At 43.4% G+C, this 24928-nt stretch overlaps 1 protein-coding gene across 1 annotated transcript in view; it reads left to right on the top strand.

The window, feature by feature from the left end:
* The window catches only part of hydin (HYDIN axonemal central pair apparatus protein), a 977428-nt gene that overhangs the window by 211843 nt on the left and 740657 nt on the right, over nt 1–24928 (top strand). Inside the window, exon 11 of the mRNA XM_063066586.1 lies at nt 1188–1306. Coding sequence (XP_062922656.1) covers nt 1188–1306 — 119 coding nt within the window. The remainder of the gene's footprint in view (nt 1–1187; nt 1307–24928) is intronic.

Genomic DNA, 24928 nt, shown 5'->3' with positions numbered 1-24928 from the left:
CTATGCAACATTTCTTCTGGCAATGCATGGTTCATGATCATTGGTGGCTCACTATAGCGCAGCTGGTACCCAGTCATATGTGAAATTGGTATCAATTGATACCTTTAAATGGCAGCATTCTTGATCAGCTAGAGCATTGCTCAAAGTGTAGCAATGGGTTAAATTCTCGCACCAATAAGATGAATATTTAATGCTTTTGGGAATTCAATTCATGCCAGACTGGTGGAGGGAAGCTTTTATCACTCCTGCTAAACTGTCTGTTATATCAGTGTCAGAGTTGGCAACTTTTTCTGGTGATTTTAGGTGAGGCAGTGTGAGTGATTTGTCAGGATTGAGGCACTATGTAGAGAAATATCTGACTTGGGTGACCACAGTGACAACTTGGCTATTCCTCATGATCCACTTGAGGAGCAACTAGTCACAACTTTCCCAGCTGGCACAAAGACATTTGGAGAATTCCCAGTTTTTCATAAAACCATAGCTACAATGTGGGGAAAGGTCCTTTGGGCCACTGATCTGCACTGACTACTGAGCACCAATTTTTACACTAATCCTACCCTAACCTACTTTATTTTTCCTAACACCTCCCCCACCCCATATTGTACCTGTAGGAGCAATTTGCATTGGTTTGGGAATGTGGGAGGAATCTGGAGCATTCGGGGGAAACCCGTTACAGGGAGAATGTGCAAACTCCACACAGCACTACAGAGTTCCTGAGAGGTTAAAGCCTGGGACTTCAGAATGATATATATCAGTCAAATTGGAAGACCAAATATTATGTCCCAAGCCAGTCTGTTTTTCATGCATCTGTTAAAATTTAGCAGGCTCAGTCTAATTACCAGATTGAAGTTGGTGCCGTCTGTAGCTAGCTAAGTATCTGCACCATTGAAAGTGGGAGCATCAGGTGGTCTGTTGGATTTAGAGGGTGTATTTCAATCCAGGCTGTGGGATTTTAGATGGCATTCTGGAAGGATTTTATGGACCTTTGTCAGGCAAAGGTGACAATGTTCTATAAGGAGGTTTCTATCCATGCAGACATCAGGTGGTTCAGTGTGAGCTATCACAGTTCAGTGAGATCACAAAAATGATTGATGAACACAAGTTGTCACAAATTGCTTAAGCATTTTCTGTTAGGTAATACCTGCTAAAGTTTAAAGTTGATGCAGATTGATGTTTTGGTTCTCCAGGTCGGGAGACTCGCTTGCCTCTCCGTATCAAAGCTGAAGGCATGGGCCCCAAGCTGCTTCTGAATTTTGACCAGATTGACATGGGATTTATCATTATAAACTCCAAGCACACGTATGAGGTAAATTGTATAATTACATTCTGTCAAGCTACAAAATCGACTTGAATGTTTTGTTCTGAAATTATTAGGATATTTAATCTGGTTAAATGAAAAACTCAGTTATGGAGTTGCATGGACCGAACAATAATGTACTAGCTGATTAGAGTACCAAGTGTTATGTCCCGAGCTGATCTGTTTTTCGTCTACTTGTCCATTATCTATTATACCATGGCAGATTCATTTTAATTCTATATCTACCCCCTGCTTCTGCAATTGAAAGGTCTGTAAAGACTCATTGCCCTGTCCATCTGTTGTCTGTCTGCAAAAACCGGAAATAATTTGCACACTTAAATGATAAATTGAACTGAAAACCTGCTTAGTTTAGTGATGTATAGTTTCAAAAATAAAAGAAATGGAATGGGGAGGGGGGCAGAGACTGTCATTTCATCTGCCAGAAATTTGATTTCAAACTTGTCCGACTAGTAGTTTTAAAGTGCAAATGTGGAATGAGTTTGGATAGGATAGATTAGATACTATACAACTGTAGAAAATGAAAATGCATTGCACATTTTTATGAACAAGTTTTCTTAATGTTTGGGATGAATGATATTGCTAGAACAGAATGTTGCTTTAGTGAGAGAAGGCAAAAAAAACCTGTAGGTTGATTTTTTTTTCCCAGTTTCTATTATGGTTTGCTTTTTTTGTTCTAAGAATTACCCCTTATAATCTCGCTGCATGTTCCACGCAGGGTCACTCACTTTTGTATCTGTGATGGTCAATCTTCGAAGTTACTGCTGCCAGCATACAAAAGGTCCACTTTTATATCCATTCCGTATCATTTCAAATATTGCATTCCAGTGGCATTAGCCACAGGTCATGTGCCTGACCTTTAGCACCTTGTTATGGGCTCTGATCTAAACCAGCATCTGTTAATTGCCCTCTTCACAGCAAGTGACAGTCGATAATTTATGGCTCTTTCTTCTCAATCAGCAACAAGCTTGATTCATGCAGAACAAATACTGACTCCCAACAGTCAAAAATCTGCATGCTATATCCAACCAAAGAACATCTCACAAATAACTTCTTATTTAGAAATGATCTCTAGCCCAGCAGATTACCTGAAGCATCATCGTGTCTTCTTTAAAACACTGATCAAGCCAAACAATTCAAGCTCACAAAATGGAGAACAGACTGTCTTCACAAAATGTTAGCCTCCATCACCAAGGACAAAGGTAATTGGTCTGTCTGCTTCCACTGTCCTTGATTCATTCAAATTCACTGACTTGTTGACTGTTGTTCTTTCTGGGCAACACTTTATAATTGCACAGTTAAAGCAGTAGAGTTGCCAGGCGGGATAGTGGAATGCGGCAAGCCATCGGAGGAAGTGGCTGCAGTTTGAGGAGGATATGGTCCATATATGTTTTCGGTCGGGCGCCGGATGCTCAGAGAGATTTGGCGGGGGGTGGGCGCCTGGCGCTCGGCCGGGGGCTGTGGCCGAGTGGTCGGCGACTTGGGCTGGCTGCCCCACCGGACTTAGTCTGGTGAGGAGGGTGTGAGGACACCCAGCAGGACTAAAAAAACAAGACCTGACAAAGGAAGGATGAGCTCCTTGTGAGCCAACGGCCATCTTCCGTGGAAGAGATTAAAGCCTCACCACGTATCTACGAATTGTATGCTATGCACCTAGTTAGAAGAGATGATGACTTGTGCGCTGCACCGTGTGCCTAGACCTGCTCAAGGCCTCCGCCTAAGGAAGGACCGAGCTCGAAGAAGCGGCCGCGGCTGGAGGCCAACATGGCCTCGGGGGCAGCGGCAGGCGGTGCCAAGGTGGCCAGCGAGAACAAACTGGAGGAGAGTCTGTACTCAGTGCTGTCGCAAGATCGAAGAAGATGGAGGTGCATATCCGCCAACCCTGGATTCGGGACAGCACCCACTGACTAACTGAATGACTAGTCCATATAATTGAAACGTAGTCGAGGGAGATGTCAATAGATGTCTCGAGACCACGTGAACTATCATTGTCAGCTTTGTTACTGAGGCATTCAGACTAATGGAGAAGAAAGCCAGCAAAGCCCGCTACACAATGAATGATAGGATGATAGGGCATCCAAAATACACTAGCTGATCAAGAGCTCTGATCTTTGACTAAACTGTACAAGGGAACAAATAAAGAAGAGAAACCACCACTTGCTGAGCTCCATAACATCTTCGGTAGAAAGCTTATGATACTGTGAATGGCATAGAAGATGGGGGGAGAGAGAGAGAGAGAGAGAGAGAGAGTCAGTAAATGAGCTGCCTTTATTGAAAACCCTTGTGGATTCACCAAGCAGCTGATGGGACAGAAGCATAGTGGGAACCTTGCGTGCTCCAAACAAGAGATGGATCTACACCTCCTGAACTCCCTTAGCGATTCTGAGAGGGAGCAGGAGCTAGGAAACCATAGCATCCTGGTAGATCCTTCTCCTTCTCCATTTGAGTGCAATGGCTGGGACCCCAGCTGGAAGGAGCTCCAGGAAGTAGTCAGACCAGCCAGAGCCCTGGTGAGACCACACCTGGGGTACAGTGTGCAGTTTTGGTCTCCAAATTTGAGGAAGGACATTCTTGCTATTGAGGGAGTGCAGCGAAGGTTCACAAGGTTAATTCCCGGGGTGGCGGGACTGTCATATGTCGAAAGATTGCAGTGACTGGGCTTGTATACTCTGGAATTTAGAAGGCTGAGAGGGGATCTTATTGAAACATATAAGATTATTAAGGGATTGGACACGTTGGAGGCAGGAAGCATGTTCCCACTGATGGGTGAGTCCAGAACCAGAGGCCACAGTTTAAGAATAAGGGGTAGGCCATTTAGAATGGAGTTGAGGAAAAACTTTTTCACCCAGAGAGTGGTGGATATATGGAATGCTATGCCCCGGAAGGCTGTGGAGGCCAAGTCTCTGGATGCTTTCAAGAAAGAGATGGATAGAGCTCTTAAAGATAGCAGAATCAAAGGTTATGGGGATAAGGCAGGAACTGGATACTGATTGTGGATGATCAGCCATGATCACAGTGAATGGCGGTGCTGGCTCGAAGGGCCAAATGGCCTACTGCTGCACCTATTGTCTATTGTCTACAAGATGTATAAGAGCTGCCCTAAGCTCTTCCAGCTTTGGAAATTCTTTAGTGTTTTCTGGTGTAGCGGGTGGTAGACCTGAGGAGAGCTAAGGTACCGGTGACCCCTGTTTCCATCCAGGGGGTCAGGGTGGACATGGTGGAGGATTACAAATACCTGGGGATACGAATTGACAATAAACTGGACTGGTCTAAGAACACTGAGGCTGTCTACAAGAAGGGTCAGAGCCGTCTCTACTTCCTGAGGAGACTGAGGTCCTTTAACATCTGCCGGACGATGCTGAGGATGTTCTACAAGTCTGTGGTGGCCAGTGCTATCATGTTTGCTGTTGTGTGCTGGGGCAGCAGGCTGAGGGTAGCAGACACCAACAGAATCAACAAATTCATTCGTAAGGCCAGTGATGTTGTGGGGATGGAACTGGACTCTCTCACGGAGGTGTCTGAAAAGAGGATGCTGTCCAAGTTGCATGCCATCTTGGTCAATGTCTCCCATCCACTACATAATGTACTGGTTGGGCACAGGAGTACATTCAGCCAGAGACTCATTCCTCTGAGATGCAACACAGAGCATCATAGGAAGTCATTCCTGCCTGTGGCCATCAAATTTTACAACTCCTCCCTTGGAGGGTCAGACACCCTGAGCCGATAGGCTGGTCCTGGACTTACTTCATAATTTACTGGCATAATTTACATATTACTATTTAACTATTTATTACTATTTTTCTATTACTACTGTATTACTATTTATTATTTCCATGACTATTACTATTTACTAGTTACTAATAGCAATATTACTATTACTATTTATTATTTATGGTGCAACCGTAACGAAAACCAATTTCCCCTGGGATCAATAAAGTATGACTATGACTATGTTCAGTGGAGGTGTGCAGCAGGAGTCTGGATCCCCAAAGAAGAGATCTCCAAGGACATTGAGCAGTTTAGATCCATCTCACTGCTCAGTGTGGAAGGGAAGATATTTTTCAGTTTTGTTTCTCATTGCCTGACTGAGTTGCTCCTCTAAAATTCCTACATTGATACATCTGTACAGAAAGGAGGGATTCCCTGAATGCCAGGATGCCTTATAAATGAGGATAGAGGAGAATGGCCAAACTGATTCAAGCCGATTAAGTTCAAATTCCAATTCAAATAACCATGCGTTACAGCAGTGATGCAGAAGAGCATCCATGAATGCACATGTTGAACCTTGAAGTGAATGGGCTACAGCAACAGAAGACCAGGAACATACACTCAGTGAAATTCAAAGTTGAAAGTACATTTATTATCAAAGTATGTATAAATTATACATCCATAAGAATTGTCTGTTTATAGACAGTCATGAAACGAGAAACCCAAAAGACCCCAATTAAAAAAAAAACAAATCATGCAAACAATACAGTAAGCATCAGCATTCAGAATGAAATTGAGTCGATAAATCCAAAGCTTGGAGCAGCTCGATCAGTCCATCACACAGTGGGGCAAATCGCTGTGAAGCTCACAGACACTAAACCCAGAGCAGCCGGAGCACGACACATCCTCAGCGCCGAGGGGAGTGATGTAAAACGTTGCAGAGCAGTACCGGCCCTGACCCTTGCCTCTGGTCCCGACATCCTGCCTTTTCATTCCACCTGGCCCAGCGTTTAAATTGTCCAAACCCTGGGCGACCCTGCACTCGGACCTGGGCCTTGCCAGAGCGATAAACTCTGGGATGGCCCATACTTGATGCTTCCAAATCAGTCCGATGCTTAGATGGATCCAACCTCACTCCTGGTTCAGGTGGACAGACTCCGAAACAACTCAGCTCCAACTTTTCTCTGCTGTGCTCTCTCCAATTCCATCTCTGACTCCAACGTCATCTCGACTGTGCCTTGACCTTGCTCTAGCCACTCAAACATGCCTCGACACCATCTTGCACCTGCAAGGCTCATCCTTCGGATCAGCTTCGCCTTCGCTCACCTCTTCATTGTTTGTGGTGATCGCTTACCACAATTTTCCACATAAGTATTATTAATAGAGCATTTAGTCATATTTCTTGCTTTGAAAACTGCCAGTAAGCTGTCACCCACCTTCAGTAGTACCATCTTAAACTGGAAGTGGCCTCTTTATTAGGTGTAAGAGGTACCTAATAAAGTGGCCACTGAATGTAGGTATTCTAGTGCATGAATCACACAAAGAAATCAGTCAAATGCACACTAGTTCAGATAGAAATGGCTTATTGTTCTTTACTGCAAATGAAAAGTTTAGAAATAGGTACATTTTGTTGCAGTGTGTTGAGGAGGCCACATCTGGAGTACCGCACACAGTTTTGGTCCCGTATGTCAGAGAGGAGAACGACAGTCCATTGAGATTAACCAGACTAATTGCCACAATAAAAGGATTGCCATGTCAGAGAGGCTAAAGAAATTGGTGTGTGTTCTTTGGGGTTTTGAAGAATGACACATAACCTGACTGAAACATACAAGATCCTGTGGATACATGACAGAATAATCTTGAGATACTTTGGTTAGTGAGAGAGATTCAAACAAGGAAACATGATTACAAGATACTGGTCATTAAAAACAAAGCTGAGTAGAAATTCCTTTTTGCAGAGGCTGGTGAATCTCTGAAATCCACCATCCCAGAAATCTGTAGAAGCTGGAGATTGAATTATGGAAGATAGAGATACTATAAATACATTTTTGCAGGATTTGGGGATTGAGATCTTTACGAATGCTAGAGAAGAGGGGTTGAGGCTACCCATCATCACATTGAATCCCAGGACAGGTATGAGGGGCCTGGTGGCATACTCCTGCTCCTATTTGTTTATGTTCTTTTGTATCAACAAGGTATACAACAGAAGTATTGAAAACCTATACTCCAGACCACCTGGAAAAATCAGGGCCTTGTTCATGGACAATGCCACCTGACCAATATAATTGAATCGTTTGAACTGTTAAAGTATAATGATGAAGTCAGTGCAGTTGATGTAATCTACATGGACTTCAACATGGCATTTGACAAAGTCCCATATGGTGAGCTGTTTCAAATGGTCAGTGGCAAGATGGCAATGGAAGGTGATGTGTGCCATTGAAAAGTTGTTTTCATGAATGAAAGCCTGTACCTAGTGGTGCACCACAGAGAATGGCAGGACTCTTGCTGTTTACTATACACGTTAATGATCTTGATATGAATATGGGATGCGTGATTAGACCACAAGACATAGGAGCAGAATTAGGCCATTCAGCCCATCAAGTCTGCAATGCCATTCCATCATGGCTGATCCTGGATCCCAGAAAAACCCCATACACCTGGCTTCTCACTATATCCCTTGATACCCCAATCAATCAGGAAAATATCAATTTCTGCCTTAAATGTACCCATGGACTTGGCCTTCACCAAATTCTGTGGCAGAGCATTCCACAGATTCACTCACAACACGCTGGAGGAACTCAGCAGGTCGGGCAGCATCAGTGGAAAAGATCGGTCGACGTTTCGGGCCGGAACCCCGACCGATCTTTTCCACTGATGCTGCCCGACCTGCTGAGTTCCTCCAGCGTGTTGTGAGTGTTGCTTTGACCTCAGCATCTGCAGATTATTTTGTGTTTACGATTCCACAGATTCACTGCTCTCTGGCAAAAGGTCTCAAAGGTTGCCCCTCAATTTTGAGGCTGTGCCCTCTAGTTCTGGATACCCCTACCATAAGAAACATCCTTTCCACATCCACCCTATCTAATCTTTTCAATATTCAGCAGGTTTCAATGATATCCCCCCGACATTCTACTAAATTCCAGCGAGTACAGGCCCAAAGCTGCCAAATGCTCCTTTTATGTTAACCCCTTCGTTCCCGGAATCATCCTCGTGAACCTCCTCTGGACTCTCTCTAATGACAACACATTCTTTCTGAGATATAGAGTCCAAAACTGTTGACAGTACTCCAGCTGCAGCCTGACCAGTGTCTTATAAAGGATCAGCATTATCTATTTGTTTTTATATTCTACTCCCCTCAGCGGGAGGAGAGAGAGCAGCGCGCTGTGTGTGCGCAGCCCTCTGGTGAGAAATGATATCATATCTGTTAAATAGGGGCCGTGGACAATTCTGATTTGATGGAGACAGACCTGAAAGCACAGAGGAACATCTGGAGAAATTTCTGAAACGCCACTCCAAGAGGTGTGTTAGCCCCACCAGAATAGAAATGCCACCTTCTCAACAGGGTCCAGACAAACCAGCAGTGATGTATCAAGGACTTCAGCCACTCCCACATCGGCCGCTGAAAACTCCAGCTTCACTGACAAATAACCATCATGTGGATAATTACCGGCACTAAGACCCCAGATCTCCAGTGCACTGAATGGCATCAATGGTAAATGTGTCAGATACCGGTTGTAAAACGAATGGTACAGCAACTTGACTTGCGACCCGGTGTTGAGTGCAGCTTTAGCATAAATACCTTCTATCCGTAGCGGTACACTGGAGCTTGGCCCCACTAAGCCTGCAGGAATAGTGCTTTTGGCTTTCTGGGGTTTCTTGATATATTGCTGGGAAAGTTTTCCTGGAGGGACACCAGGCTGTTCCCTCACTGGGTGTCCTCTTAAGTTTCCCGATGTCTCTTTCTGCTTGGGTAGCCGGGGGCTCACTTTCTGAGGGGCTTCCCTCCACTCACACTCCTGCCCGAGTGGCCCTCTTCACCACAGTTATAGCAGACAATACCGGCAATCCCTCTTCTCGTGGAACCCCAGCCACCCGCAGCCCTCTGCATAGGGGATAGGGGGTCCACCTATCTATCCGTTCGATCATACAGGGCAGTGGGGGGGCACACCTGCTGATAACAACCAGGACATCTCAGTTCTCAACTCTACCACAATCTCCTTTGCCACGCCCTGGGTTGGGCTAACTGTGGTCACTTCGCCACTGGGGGCTACAACTGAGGGCTGTACCCTGCTGATGGAGCCCTTTCACGCCTCTGACGTGTTCTCCTCCTCTCGTACCTCTCTGATCAGTTCAACAAAAGAGGGAGAGGGACATGTCTTATGAGACAGTCAGAGACACTAAGCGATCAGGTCCTGGGACCGGCATCCTTTGCTGATCCACCTCAGCCGCCTAAATGACTCATCTGCACCACCAGCAATTTAGCTGCCTCTCTTGCTGAAAAATGTAGGCCGAAAGCTTTTCCCCCTTTTCCTGACGCATGTCCTGAAACCTCGCCATGAGCTCCATTGGGCTCCCTGTTGTGCCAAATGCATTTTCCAGTGCCTCCATGTAATTGCAGTGTTGGCTGGGAGGTACTGGATTTTCTTGGCTCTCACCATGTCAGCAGCCTGCCCCCTCAAACTCTCAAGCAACCTCTGTCATTTTATATCATCGGAGCACTGCCACTCATCTAGCAACTGAGAGACCTGCTCTGCCCAAGTCTCATACTCCTCTTTCCCCTCAGGGGTGGGCATTATTCCAGAGAATATTCTTAACTTCCAGTGGGGACCCTCTGCCCGTGCACCGGGCCACTTATTCGCCAGAAGGTAAGGGCTGATGCCAACTCAGAACTCTCACTCCTCACTGGGGGAACGGGGACTAATTAGACATTCCAAATCCGACCACTCCTTCCCCTCACTCCTCAGAAACGAGGGAACTCTGCCTTTGAAGTCTCTGCCCCAGCTACGGGAAACTCGACTTGTGACTCAGCCCGCTCTGCTACACTCTCCTCTTCCCTGAAAGTATCGATAGTCGACGGCCCCACCTCACCTGGGGCAGTGATAGTACCAGGCAGCTCCACTGCCGTTACGTCAGTGCTAGTCTGCAGTAAAAGTCTCCAGTCCCTGCCTGCCATTTTATCAAACCTCTGCCTTGCAGTCGTAACTTTGTCGCCATCTTTAACAGTACTTAACAGACAAATTATCAATTCATCCGGAGTACGAATATCTACCCCACTCAACATTAGTTACCTGTAACCCTGTGGATGAACACCACCACTCCACCCCGGCAACATCCATACTAGCACAGACTTAAACACACAACCCACTGGTTCGATGCTCAGGGTAATCACACAGCATCCAACGAAACCAACCCCTGAACGATACCTTCGCAATTGTAATCCACGGGTTCGGCTGGCGGCATTAGTCTAGGGGAAGACAGTCTCCGGCCCTGACAAACTTGTGAAATCTTGTTTGTGTGGATGCTGCGTGATGATTTCCCTTTTACAAATCAGTACCACAAAATATCAGACAGTACACCATATGCAATTAAATGATTGAGCTTTATAATTCTTAATTTGACTATAGGAGTAGTCAAGAAAACAAAAAGAAAAAGGGCCCATTTTAATGAAACAAAACAATCTAATATGCACGTTGGAGCTCACGGTTTTCCGTCCATTAGTTACCCGTCGATTTCCTCTGAGTGTTGTTGACTCCTGGACCCTCACTTCAGGCCCACCCTGTCCTGCAGTCTACCAGCTCACTCCTCTCGCATCTTCTCTCTTCATCTCTCGCTGACAAAAAGACTGCGAACACCTCCTCTTAGACACACAAGAAAGAAACAGCACTCCCCTCATTGGATGGTGCATATTCCAAAGCCGCCGTTTTTTCTCATCATAACCCAAACACTGCTGCTATAGAGAAACCATTAGATTAGCAGTGAAACCTTTTGCAGGGCGTTACACATACTGCAGATATTGTCCTTAACCAGCCTCTCAAACCATTTGCTTATAATTGAGGTGAGTGCGACAGGGCGCCAATTGTTCAGGCTACCTTGGTTTTCTTAGGTACAGGAACAATGATGGTGATTTGAAATAGGAGGGCACTACAGACTGGGAGAGGGAGAGATTAAAAATATACGTACAGGTGTCCCCCCGCTTTTCGAACGTTCGCTTTACGAAACCTCACTGTTACAAAAGACCTACATTAGTACCCTGTTTTCGCTAACAGAAGGTGTTTTCACTGTTATGAAAAAAACAGCGAGTGATAAAAGCAGTGCACGAAAAAAATCAGCGCGCGAAAAAGGGCAGTGCGCGCCCCGAGCAGCTGCTCTCCCCCGGATTCAGAACGGCATTCTCGCCGGCATTGCTTAAACACGTGCCTGTGAGCAGCCGTTAGCAAGATGAGTTCTAAGGTATCGGAAAAGCCTGAAAGAGCTCGTAAGGGTGTTACACTTAGCATAAAACTAAACATAGTTAAGCGTTTCGATCGTGGTGAATGAAGTAAGGACAAAGTGAGTTTGGCTTGCGGAAGCTGACGAAGATGATGTTGAAGAGGTTTTGGCATCCCATGACCAAGAACTGATAGATGAAGAGCTGATACAATTGGAAGAGGAAAGGATAACAATCGAAACCGAATGAGTAATAATAAAGTACGACTTTAATTTTGAAAGGGTACGTCGGTTTAGGGGATATTTGCAGGATGGTTTGAGTGCTTACAAAGAACTGTATGATAGAAAAATGTGCGAGGCTCAGCAGTCAAGCAAGCCTTTCACATCAGCCACAGCAGACGACGAACCTTGACCTTCGACATCGAGGCGGGCAGTCATAGGAGAAGATGAGCTGCCTGCTCTAATGGAAACAGACGACGAGATGACACCCCAGTGTCCCACCACTCCAACACCCAGGCCGCGGACAGATACTGATTTGTGGAGAATACAGCAGTAGCCGGGAGACACACAGCACATCTTTAAAAAAAAAGCCGAAATAAACATGCTAATTAATTGGGTGCCGCCCGACACGTAATTGTCGACCCAGATCGGAGGCGATGCAATCGGCAATCGGCACTGATCTGGGCCGACAATTATGTGCCAGGTGGCATCTAATTAATTAGCATGTTTATTTCGGCTTTTTTCTTAAAGATGTGCTGTGTGCCCACCGGCTACCGCTGCATGCTTTGCGGATCAGTATCGGTTCGCTGCCCGAAAGGTGGGGGCCACTGCACCACCCCAACCTGCAACGACTCAGTCTAACACACCATCATCAGTGTGCTCCGCGCTTTCCCAATTCCAGTAAGTGATACTACACTGTACATACATTATTTCTACTTTATATCGGCTGTGTATTTTTACATGTTATTTGGTATGATTTGGCAGCTTCATAGCTTAAAGGTTACTGCAGAGAGTGTTTTTGCCGATGGCGCTTGCGTGAGATTTTCGCTACGGAGAACAGTTCAGGCAATGATTGTGGAAACTTTATATAAGCTGTGTATTTATCATATCATTCCTGCTTTTACTATATGTTACTGTTATTTTAGGTTTTATGTATTATTTGGCATGATTTGGTAGGTTATTTTTGGGTCTGCAAACGCTCACAATATTTTCCCATATAAATAAATGGTAATTGCTTCTTCGCTTTACAACATGCTGGTTTACGAACCGTTTCATAGGAACGCTCTACCTTCGGATGGCGGGGGAAACCTGTACACACACCAGCCATCTGTTCAGTTCACACTTTGAGGACACGACCTGGGATACCATCCGGCCTTGCTGCCTTGCAGCTGTTGACATGTTGGAATGTTCTATGTACCTTAGCCTCGGAGATGATCAAGGTTCAGGTCTTGTTGGCAGCTCTCCTTGAGGGTTCATTCCTATCAACCTCGAATCGAGCGTAAAAAACATTTGGCTCATCCAGGAACGAGGTGGCAATGTTGGAATTGCTGCTGAGTTTCCTCTTGAGGTCTGCGATGGTGTGCAGTCCTTGCCATATGCTGCGTGTGTCATTGTCACAGAGCTGTGAATACTGATGGCTCCATGTAAATCACAATGGCATCTCTTGAGCAAATGTTGGTCTGTGGAGGCGCTGAGAGCAACATGCACTGGACTATTCATCCAAGGCTTCTGGTTTCGGTAGACCCAGACTGATTTTTGAGGAACAGTGTCTTCAATACACTTCCAAATGAAGCTTGTGATCACCTCCGTGTATTCGGAGATGTTCTCAGCTCAAAATAGCTCTCAGGTGACGCTACCAAAGCAGTCTTGTAACTTAGAGTTTGACTGGTTGGACCAGCAGTGGATAGTTTTCGCTATGGCCGCTCCTGTTTCTTTACCACAGATTCAACCGGAAAATTAACCTTCTGGGAGTCTTGCACAAGGACTTCTAAGTGCCTTTGCACCTCTGATGTTTGAATTTTCTCCCCATTTAGATAATTCTTTGCACTATTGTTCCTTTTACCAAAATGCATTATCATACATTTCCCAATACTGTATTCCATCTGCCACATTTTTGCCTATTCTTTCAATTTGTGGAAGTCTTACTGCAATCGCATTGCTTTCTCAGCACTACCTAACTCTCCACCTATCTTCGTATCACCCGAAAGCTTTCCCAGAAAGCCATCAATTCCATTATCCAAATTACTGACAAACAATGTGAAAAGTAGCGGTCCCAATACTGACCCTCTGAGGAACACCACTAGTCACTGGCAGCCAAACTGAAAAGGTCCCCTTTATTCCCACTCGTTGCCTCCTGCCTGTCAGATATTTCTCTATCCATGCCAGTATCTTTCCTGTAATGCAATAATACTTTATCTTGTTAAGCAGCCTCATGTGTGGTACCTTATCAAATGATCTGTGAAAATCCAAGTAAATGAAATCCACTGCCTCTCCTTTGTTCACACTGCTGATTACTTCATCGAAGAACTCTAATAGATTCGTTAGGCAAGATTTGCCTTTGCAGAAACAATGCTGACTTTGACTTATTTTATCATTAGTACCCTGAAACCTCATGCTTGATAATAGACCCGAGCACATTCCCAACCACTGAAGTTCGGCTAACTAGCCTATAATTTCCTTTCTCTTGCCTTCCTCCCTTAAAGAGTGCAGTGACATTTGCAATCTTCCATTCCTCCAGGACCATGCCAGAATCAAGATATTTTTGAAAGATCATGGCCAATGCATCCGTTAACTCTTCAGCAACCTCTCTCAGGACTCTGGAATCTAGTCCAAGTGACTTATCCACCTTCAGACCTTTGAGTTTGCCTAGCACCTTTTCCTTTGTACTAGCAATGGCACTAATTCCTGCTTCCCGACACTCATGGACCTCTGAAACACTGCTAGAGGCTTCCAGACTGATGCAAAGTACTCATTAAGTTCATCTGCCATTTCTTTGTCCTCGATTATATCTCACCAGCATTATTTTCCAGTGGTCCAACATCAATTCTCACCTCCCTTTTATGCTTTATATAACTGAAAAAAAACTTTTAATATCCTGCTTTATATTATTGGCTAGTTTGCCCTCAAATGTCATCTTCTCCCTTCTTAGAGTTTTTTTAGTTGACTTTTGTTAGATTTTTAAAGTTTCCCAATCTTCCATCTTCCCAGTCACTTTTACTACCTGATATGCTCTTTCCTTGGCTTAATGCAGTCCTTAATTTCCCTTGTTAGTCATGGTTGCCGCCCCCTGCCATTTGAGAACATCTACTTCCGTGAGACACATCTATCCTGCGCCTTATGAGCTATTCCCAGAAACTTCAGCCACCACTGCCCTGCCATCATCCCCGCAAGCATCCTCCTGCAATCCACCTGGGCAAGGTCCTCTCTTATGCCTTTGTTATTCCCTTCTTTCCACTGCAATACTGATACATGTGACTTATGTTTCTCCCTCTCAGTATGCTTTCAATCATATTACGATCATTGCTTCCTGGGGGTTCCGATATGTTAAGCTCCTAATAAGATCTGGGTATTACACAACTCCAATCTAAGATGGCCTCTCCCCGAGTAGGCTCAAGCACAAGCTGCTCTAAAAAGCCATCTCATTGGCATTCAACAAATTCCCTCTGTTGCTATCGTCTCTTGGAGAGCATGCCTAATGAGAATGGGTTGAACCAACTTGGCCTTTTCACCTTGGAGCGACAGAGGAAGAGAGGTGACCTGATAGAGGTGTATAATATGCTGAGAGGCATTGATCCTGTGAATAGCCAGACTTTTTCCCAGGGCTGAAATGGCTAACATGAGGGGGTATAGTTTTAAGGTGCTTGGAAGGAGGTACAAGGGATGTCAGAGGTATGTTTTACTTACAGAGAGTGATGGGTGCATGGAATGCATTGCCAGCAAAGGTGGTAGAGACGGATACAATAGAGTCTTTTAAGGGACTCTTAGATAGGTACATGGAGCTTCTAAAAATAGAGGGCTATGCAGTAGGGAAATTCTAGGCAGTTTCTAGAGTAGGTTACATGGTCAGCACAACGTTGTCGGTTGAGGGCCTGTAATGTGTTGTAGATGTTCTGTTTCTGTGTTTCTATGTTTCTGTCTGACACTGCCTGATTTTCCCAATCCTCTTTCATTGTGATGTCCCCCATTACAATTGTGACAATACCCTTAATAGTACAACCATGGCTGACAAGGGAAGTCAAAGCTATTGTAAAAGCAAAAGAAAGGGCATACAACAAAGCAAAGATTAGTGGGAAGATAGAGGATTGGGCAGTTTCTATAAACCTACAGAGAGCAACTAAAAAACATCATGAGAAGGGAAAAGATGAAATATGAAAGCAAGCTAGCTAATAATATCAAAGTGGATATAAAAGTTTTTTCAAGTACGTTAAAAATAAAAGAGAGATAAGAGTGGATATGGACCACTAGAAAATCAGGCAGGAGAAATAAAAACAGGGGACAAGGAGATGGCTGATGAACTAAATGAGTATTTTTGTGTCAGTCTTCATTGTGGAACACACTAGCAGTATGCCTGATTTTGTAGATTGTGAAGGAACAGGAGTGGGTGCAGTTACTGTGATAAGAGAGAAGGAGCTCAAAAAGCTGAAAGACCTAAAGGTACATAAGTCACCCAGACTAGAGGGACTGCACTTGAGGTTTCTGAAAGAGGTAGCGTTAGAAATTGTGGTAGCATTAGAAATGATCATTCAAAAATCATTGGATTCTGGCATGGTGCCAGAGGACTGGAAAATTGCAAATGTTACTCCACTCTAAGAAAGGAGGAAGGCAGAAGAAACAAAATTATAGATCAGTTAGCCCAAAGATGTTAGAGGCAATTGTTAAGGATAAGGGATGGTATACTTGGTGACACAGGACAAGATACTACAAAGTCAAACAACAGGAATTCTGCAGATGCTGGAAATTCAAGCAACACACATCAAAGTTGCTGGTGAACGCAGCAGGCCAGGCAGCATCTCCAGAAAGAGGTACAGTCGACGTTTTAGGCTGAGACCCTTCGTCAGGACTAACTGAAGGAAGAGTTAGTAAGAGATTTGAAAGTTGGAGGGGGAGGGGGAGATCCAAAATGATAGGTGAAGACAGGAGGGGGAGGGATGGAGCCAAGAGCTGGACAGGTGATTGGCAAAAGGGATACGAGAGGATCATGGGACAGGAGGTCCGGGAAGAAAGACGGGGTGGGGGGAACCCAGAGGATGGGCGAGGGGTATTTTCAGAGGGACAGAGGGAGAAAAAGGAGAGTGAGAGAAAGAATGTGTGTATAAAAATAAATAACAGATGGGGTACGAGGTGGAGGTGGGGCATTAGCGGAAGTTAGAGAAGTCGATGTTCATGCCATCAGGCTGGAGGCTACCCAGACGGAATATAAGGTGTTGTTTCTCCAACCTGACTGTGGCTTCATCTTTACAGTAGAGGAGGCCATGGATAGACATGTCAGAATGGGAATGGGATGTGGAATTAAAATGTGTGGCCACTGGGAGATCCTGCTTTCTCTGGCAGACAGAGCGTAGGTGTTCAGCAAAGCGGTCTCCCAGTCTGCATTGGGTCTCGCCAATATATAAAAGGCCACATCGGGAGCACCGGACGCAGTATATCACCCCAAAGTATACTATAAAGTCAGCATGTTTTCCTTCAGGGAAAATCCTGCCTGATGAACCTGTTGGAATTCTTTGAGGAGATTACAAGTAGGATAGATAAAGGGGATGCTGCTTAGCAAGTTAAGAGCCCATGATATTACAGGAAAGTTACTAACATGGTTAGAGCATTGGCTTTTTGGTAGGAGGCAGCGAGTTTGAATAAAAGGATCCTTTTCTGGTTGGCTGCCAATGACTAGTGGTGTTCCTCAGGGGTTGATGTTGGGACTGATTCTTTTTATACTGTATACAAATGATTTAGATGATGGAATAGGCGGCTTTGTTGCCAAGTTTGCAGATGATACGAAGATTGGTGGAGGGGCAGGTATTGTTGAGGAAACAGGTAGGATGCAGAAGGACTTATATTAGGAGAATGGGTAAGAAAGTGGCAAATGAAATACAATGTTGGAAAATTCATGGTCAGAAATAAATGTGCGGACTATTTTCTAAACGAGGAGAAAACCCAGGAATCTGAGATGCAGAGGGACTTGGGACTCCTTGTGTAGAACACCCTGAAGGTTAACTTGCAGGTTGAGTTGGTGGTGAGAAAGGCAAATGCCATGTTAACGTTCATTTCAAGAGGTCTAGAGTACAAGAGCAAGAATGTGATGCTGAGGCTTTATAAGGAACTGGTGAGGCCTCACCTTGAGTATTGTGAACAGTTTTGGGCCCCTCATCTTGAAAAGATGTGCTGGCATTGGAGAGGGTCCAGAGGAGGTTCACAAGGATGATTCCAGGAATGAAAGGGTTATCATACGAGGAACGTTTGCTAGCTCAGTGTCTGTACTCACTAGAATTCAGAAGGATGAGGGGGGATCTCATTAAAACCTTTCCAATGTTGAAAGGCCCAGACAGAGTAGATGTGAAAAGGATGCCTCCCTTGTTGGGAGAGTCTAGGACAAGAGGGCACAGACTCAGGAGAGAGGGGTGAACTTTCAAAACAGAGCTGCGGATAAATTTCTTTAGTCAGAGGGTGATGAATTTGTGGAATTTGTTGCCAGATGCAGCTGTGGAGGCCAGGCGATTGGGTGTAATTAAGACAAAGATTGATAGGTTTTTGATTGGACATGGCATCAAAGGTTATGGGGAGAAGGCTGGGAACTGGGGTTGAGGAGGAGTAAAAAAAGATCAGCCATGATTGAATAATGGAGCAGACTCGATGGGCTAGATGGCCTAATTCTTCTCCTATCTCTTATGGTCTTATGATCTTATTGCCCCAGCTTCTCCTGTCAGTACCCAGAGAGATCCAACCTCGCACCCAGGCCAGTTGTACGGGCACCGAATATCCTCTGGTTCTTATTTCATACCTTTTTCCAGTCTCAACCCCACATCTTGGCTACTATTTAGAGGCCTTCATATGATTCCCATCATGTTTGTATTCCCTTGCAGTTTCTTAACTCCACCCACAAAGATTCAATATTCTCTGACCCTATGTCACCTCTTTCTAAAGATGTAATTCCATCTCTTACCAACAGAGTCTATGCCCTCCTTCCTGTCCTCTCGATACAAAGTATATCCTTTGATGTAAAGCTCCCATCTATGGCCTTGTTTCAGCCACGACTCAGTGATGCCCACAATGTCATACCGACCAATCTCTAATTGCACCACGAGCTCATCCACATTATTCCACATGCTACGTGCATTTAAATACAGCTGCTTCAGACTTCATTCTTCTCCCTTTTGAATTTTGCTTCTGTGGTACAAATTAACGCTTTGCTGTTTTTGCACTTGTATCCAATCATTGGCTTGTTCTTCCTAACATTCATGTTACACCCATCATCTACTTTTAAACCTGCTGACTCATCCTCAGCTTTTCTTTATGGCACTGGATAATGGATGAGGCTGTCACTTGTGTATGGGATGACAGTTAAACCATGTTTTTCTGGAGCAAATGTCAGTGTGCACTATTGGAGCTGCTAGGATTTTACCTCTCTGAGTTGGAATGGTAACTAAACTAAAATAAGCCACATACAGCTTTCATAGAACCATAGAACACTACAACACAGAAAACAGGCCATTCGACCCTTCTAGTCTGTGCCAAAACATTATTCCGCTAGTCCCATTGACCTGCATCCAGTCTATAACCCTCCAGACCTCTCCCATCCATGTACCTATCCAATTTATTCTTAAAACTTGAGTGAGTCCGCATTTACCATGTCAGATGGCAGCTCGTTCCACACTCCTACCACTCTCTGAGTGAAGAAGTTCCCCCTAATGTTCCTCCTAAACCTTTCCCCTTTCACCCAAAAGCCATGTCTTCTTGTATTTATCTCTCCTAATCTAAGTGGAAAGAGCCTACTCGCATTTACTCTGTCTATACCCTTCATAATTTTGTAAACCTCTATCAAATCTCCCCTCATTCTTCTACGCTCCAAGGAATAAAGTCCTGATCTGTTCAATCTTTCCCTGTAACTCAACTCTTGAAGACCCGGCAACATCCCAGTAAATCTTCTCTGCACTGTTTCAATCTTACTGATATCCTTGCTATAGTTAGGTGACTAGAACTGTACACAATACTCCAAATTTGGCCTCACCAATGTCTTACAGTACCTCCCCATAACATCTCAACTCCTATACTCAATACTTTGATTTATGAATGCCAGGATGCCAAAAGCCTTCTTTACAACCCTGTCTACCTGTGACGCCACTTTCAGGGAATTATGCATCTGAACTCCCAGATCTCTTTGTTCCTCCGCACTCCTCAGTGCCTTACCATTTGCTGTGAATGTCCTACCTTGATTTGTCCTTCCAAAATGCAACACCTCACCCTTGTCTGCATTAAATTCCATCTGCCACTTTCTGGCCCACCCCTCCAATTGGTCCAGATCCCTCTGCAAGCTTTGAAAGACTTCCTCGCTGTCCACGCTTCCGATCTTAGTGTCATCAGCAAACTTGCTGATCCAATTTACCACATTATTATCTAGATCATTGATATAGACAACAAACAACAATGGTCCCAGCACAGATCCTTGAGGCACACCACTAGTCACAGACCTCCAGTCTAATAAACAATCATCCACTACCACTCTGTCTTCTCCCACACAGCCAATTTCGAATCCAGTTTACAATTTCTCCACGGATACCTAGTGCCTGAACCTTCTGAACTAACCTCAAAGGCCTTACTAAAGTCCATGTAGACAACATCCACAGCCTTTCCTTCGTCTATTTTCTTGGTAACCTCCTCAAAAAACTCTACAAGATTCGTTAAACACGATCTACCACGCACAAAGCCATGCTGACTTATCCTTAATCAGCCCTTGGCTGTCCAAGTATTTGTATATCCGATCTCTCAGAACACCTTCCAACAATTTACCTACTACTGACGTTAGGCTCACTGGCCTGTAATTACCTGGTTTACTTTTGGAGCCTTTTTTAAACAACGGAACAACATGAGCTACCCTCCAATCCTCTGGCACCATACCCGTGGCTAAGGACATTTAAAATATTTCTGTCAGGGCCCCTGCAATTTCTAGACAAGTCTCTCTCAAGGTCCAAGGAAATATCATGTCAGGCCCAGGGGATTTATCTACCTTTACTCACTGTAAAGCAGCAACCACCTCCTCCTCTTTAATATGTATATGTTCCATGACACTGCTGCTTGTTCCCTTCCTTCCATATACGCTATGCCAATTTCCTGAGTAAATACTGATGCAAAAAAATTGTTAAAGATCTCCCCATCTCGTGAGGCTCCACACATAGATGACCACTTTGATCTTCTAGGGGACCAATTTTGTCCCTTACTATCCTTTTACTCTTAATATTGTTACGTAACCGGCAACAATGAATATTAATCGAGACAGGTTTTATAAAAACCACCGAGCATTTATTAAACACATATAAACAGTAAGGGAAAAAAAAACAAAGGAAAACTTTAACCAGAGGTTAAACAGGTATGCAGCTGTTCATCAACTCCACCCGGCTCTGGTTCTTAAAGTGTTAAATGCAGAAACAGTTCTTAAAGCGATACAGTCAGATATAGTTCTTAAAGCAATAACTTCGAAAGTCCAACAGTTTTACACATTCAATTGGGAGAGACTTCTCTGGAGAATGATTTCTTCACCGACGCACCTTTACTGCCGGTTCTGTCCACAGGATTCCCGATGTCGAAAATAAACAGTTTAAATCGACTGACCTTAAATTCCTTTTAGAGAGAGAGAGCCTTTGTGCATGAACTCATTGCGCTTTTACAAGAGTTATCTCAATGCAGCTTCTCTTCAACGAAGACTCAATAAGGTCGATCCTTTATTAAACTGCCAACCGATGCCGACTTCTCTTGATCCTTCACTTCGATGAATTCTTCACTCTCCCTTCAAAACTGTCGGAATTGAGTAAATTGGCACTTCCAGCCACAAATTTCCAGTCCAATAATACAATATCTTGTAAGAGAACGCGCCTTCCGTTTTAAAAATGAAACTGCGTCACAAAAACACATGCAACAGGAACGGAGGCACAACACGTTCTACCTGGAAATCTACAAACTCAAAAACCAACTGCGTCACCTGGGTCGACCCTTATATAGTCACGAGGCACATATCATCACGTGATCTCACATCGGCGGGAAAATCACATCAGCTGACCTCCAAAAGACCATTACAGCATTCTCACAAAACAAAACAGATTCTCCTTGAGCATGTAACACCTCCCACGAAAAAAAAAAATTTTTTCTTGAAGAACAAAAATTTGACAATTTATACAAAAAATACAAAGGTATAAAATTTACAAAATACGCGATATATACAATCTTATCTTTCAGCCCTTTACAAACTAATGTACAGTAGGAGTGTTACAAATGATAAAATATCACTCCAAAAAAAAACAAATTTTCATTGTACATTTAACATCTAGACAAACAATCAGCGATCACATTATCTTTACCCTTGATATGAGTGATCAAAATATTGTACTCCTGTAACATTAAACTGGATTATTAAATTGGAGTTTAATTTTCTTAACCCTTTTCCTTAACAGTCACAGTAGCAACCTCTCTCTCATAATATGGTTTTATCATATTTATATGACACAGCTGTGTTGCCACATCTTGTCCTAAACTAGGCCAAAGTTCAGAAACTTTGTTCATAGTTTTCTTTACCCCTAAATGACCACCTAAAGGAATACTATGAGCCATAGTCAAAATCTCATTTCGGTAAATTTTAGGAACAACAACCTGATGATTAACTTCCCATTCCTCACTAGCGGGAATTGTAGCCGATCTCCACTTTCTCATTAACACCCCCTTTTCAAAATAATATCCAACTGGTACTTCTCCAATTTCACTATCTGGAAGAGCTTGTTCTTTTAATTTAACTATCTCAGGATCCCTACCCTGCTCTGCTATCATCTCCTTCCGAGATAGAGACAAATCTTCCTGATCAGACTTACCACCAAAATCCTGATCAAATAAGATAGGTAAGAAAGTTTCTGATACATCCTCAAAATTCGAATCTTGATTTGAACTGTCATGGGTAAGAACCTCATCCTTTACATCAATCTTTTTAGCCATAGCTCTTGTTACAACACAGGAAGAATCTGTGTTAGAATTCCTCTGTGGTTCCTCAGAATTTGAATTTATTGTCAAAGGCACTTCAGGAAAAACTTGTCCACCTGCTAAATCATTCCCGAACAAAAGAGAAACATCATTCACAGGTAAACTGGATTGTAGTCCTACTTTAACAACCCCTGTAACTAATCCTGACCTTAAATTTACTCTATGTAAATGTACTGGCATAAGGGCACTCCCTACTCCGCTTATATAATTTACCTCACCAATGTCAGACTCATCATTAAACTTTAACACACTATCTAATATTAGTGATTGTGAAGCTCCAGTATCTCTAAGTATCCTTATCGGTACTGCATTGGATCCTTCTTTCAAGGATACAAATCCTTCTGTTATAAAAGCCTCATATCCCTTCTTAACTTGGTCAGACTCTGTCACATCTTCATTAATATTTTCTAAACCCTGTGGTTTTACAGATTTTCCAATATGCTGCACACAAGCATCTGGGGCCACTTCTTTCTCTTTCCATTTCAATCGGAAGGTTTCTTACAATAATTACAAATAATACCAAAATGTCTTTCCTTCACATGTCTCCCTTCATCCTTACTTTTCTCACTAACTTCAGATTTAATGTCTGATTTACCTTGACTCTCTGTGCTAGTTCTCCTTTTAAAGAATTTACCTGGAGAAAATTTATTCTTGTGAATTAAAACATACTCATCAGCCAATTTAGCAATCTCCTGCAATGTAGCAATGTCCCGTTCATTTAAGTATGTTCTCACTTCAACAGGAATGCTTCTTTTAAATTGCTCCTGCAAAATCAGCTGTTTCAAGTTATTATAGTCCCCATTCACATTTTCAGAGGAAACCCATCTCTCAAAACACACAGATTTCTCATAGGCAAATTCTACATGTTTTTTCCACCAATTTCTTTAAACTTCTATATGCTTCCGGAACCATCTCGTATGCTTTTAATATATGCTGTTTCACAATATCATAATCCAGTGCTTGCTCAGCATTTAAAGCTGTATAAACTTGCTGTGCCTTGCCTTTAATTACACTTTGTAACATCACTGGCCATTGGTCCTTCGGCCACTTTAAACTCAGAGCAACTGTTTCGAAATGCTGAAAATATGCATCCACATCAGCTTCATTAAATGGAGGAGCCAAAACAACCTCACCACTAGCAATAAACTGTTTCGTAGAACCAGAAGACTGACTCCCGGACCTTATTTTCTCCATCTCTAGCTCAAATTTCCTCTAGTTTTCAGCTTCTCTTTGTCTCATTTCCACTTTAAATCTTTCAAACTTTAATTGTTCAAGATGCATTTCCAGATTACTCAGTGGAAACTTATCTAACACCTCCTCCTCAAAATATTCTAAATTAATATAATGTTCAGCAATTTTTCTTTTTATGAAAGCCTTGGTAGAATTTCTCATAATTCCTTTAATATCCAATTTCTTAGCAATCTCCAATACCACAGGTTTTCTCGCATTCTCTAAAAATCCCGAGTCAGGCGTCTTCAAAAACTCGTCAATATCCATTGTTGCCGAATACAACCACACACAACAATCAAACCAAAAAAAATCGAGTATTCGCTTTTCCAAATCAATTACCAGCACTTAAACTCAAAATCGGAACATATCCCACCAGCCCCCACAAAATTATGTTATGTAACCAGCAACAATGAATATTAATTGAGACAGGTTTTATAAAAACCACCGAGCATTTATTAAACACGTATAAACAATAAGGGAAAAAACAAAGGAAAACTTTAACCGGAGGTTAAACAGGTATGTAGCTGTTCATCAACTCCACTCGGCTCTGGTTCTTAAAGTGTTAAATGCAGAAACAGTTCTTAAAGCGATACAGTCAGATATCGTTCTTAAAGTGATAACTTCGAAAGTCCAACAGTTTTACACATTCAATTGGGAGAGACTTCTCTGGAGAACGATTTCTTCACCGACGTACCTTTACTGCCGGTTCTGTCCACAGGATTCCCGATGCTGAAAATAAACAGTTTAAATCGACTGACCTTAAATTCCTTTTAGAGAGAGAGAGAGCCTTTGTGCATGAACTCATTGCGCTTTTACAAGAGTTATCTCAATGCAGTTTCTCTTCAACGAAGACTCAATAAGTTCGATCCTTTATTAAACTGCCAAACGATGCCGACTTCTCTCGATCCTTCACTTCGATGAATTCTTCACTCTCCCTTCAAAACTGTTGGAATTGAGTAAATTGGCACTTCCAGCCACAAATTTCCAGTCCAATAATACAATATCTTGTAAGAGAACGCGCCT

The sequence above is a fragment of the Mobula hypostoma genome, chromosome 14, assembly GCF_963921235.1.
Source record: "Mobula hypostoma chromosome 14, sMobHyp1.1, whole genome shotgun sequence".
NCBI lineage: Eukaryota > Metazoa > Chordata > Chondrichthyes > Myliobatiformes > Myliobatidae > Mobula > Mobula hypostoma.
Note: the sequence above shows the minus strand (reverse complement) of the source record. Positions and strands in the feature narration are given on the sequence as shown.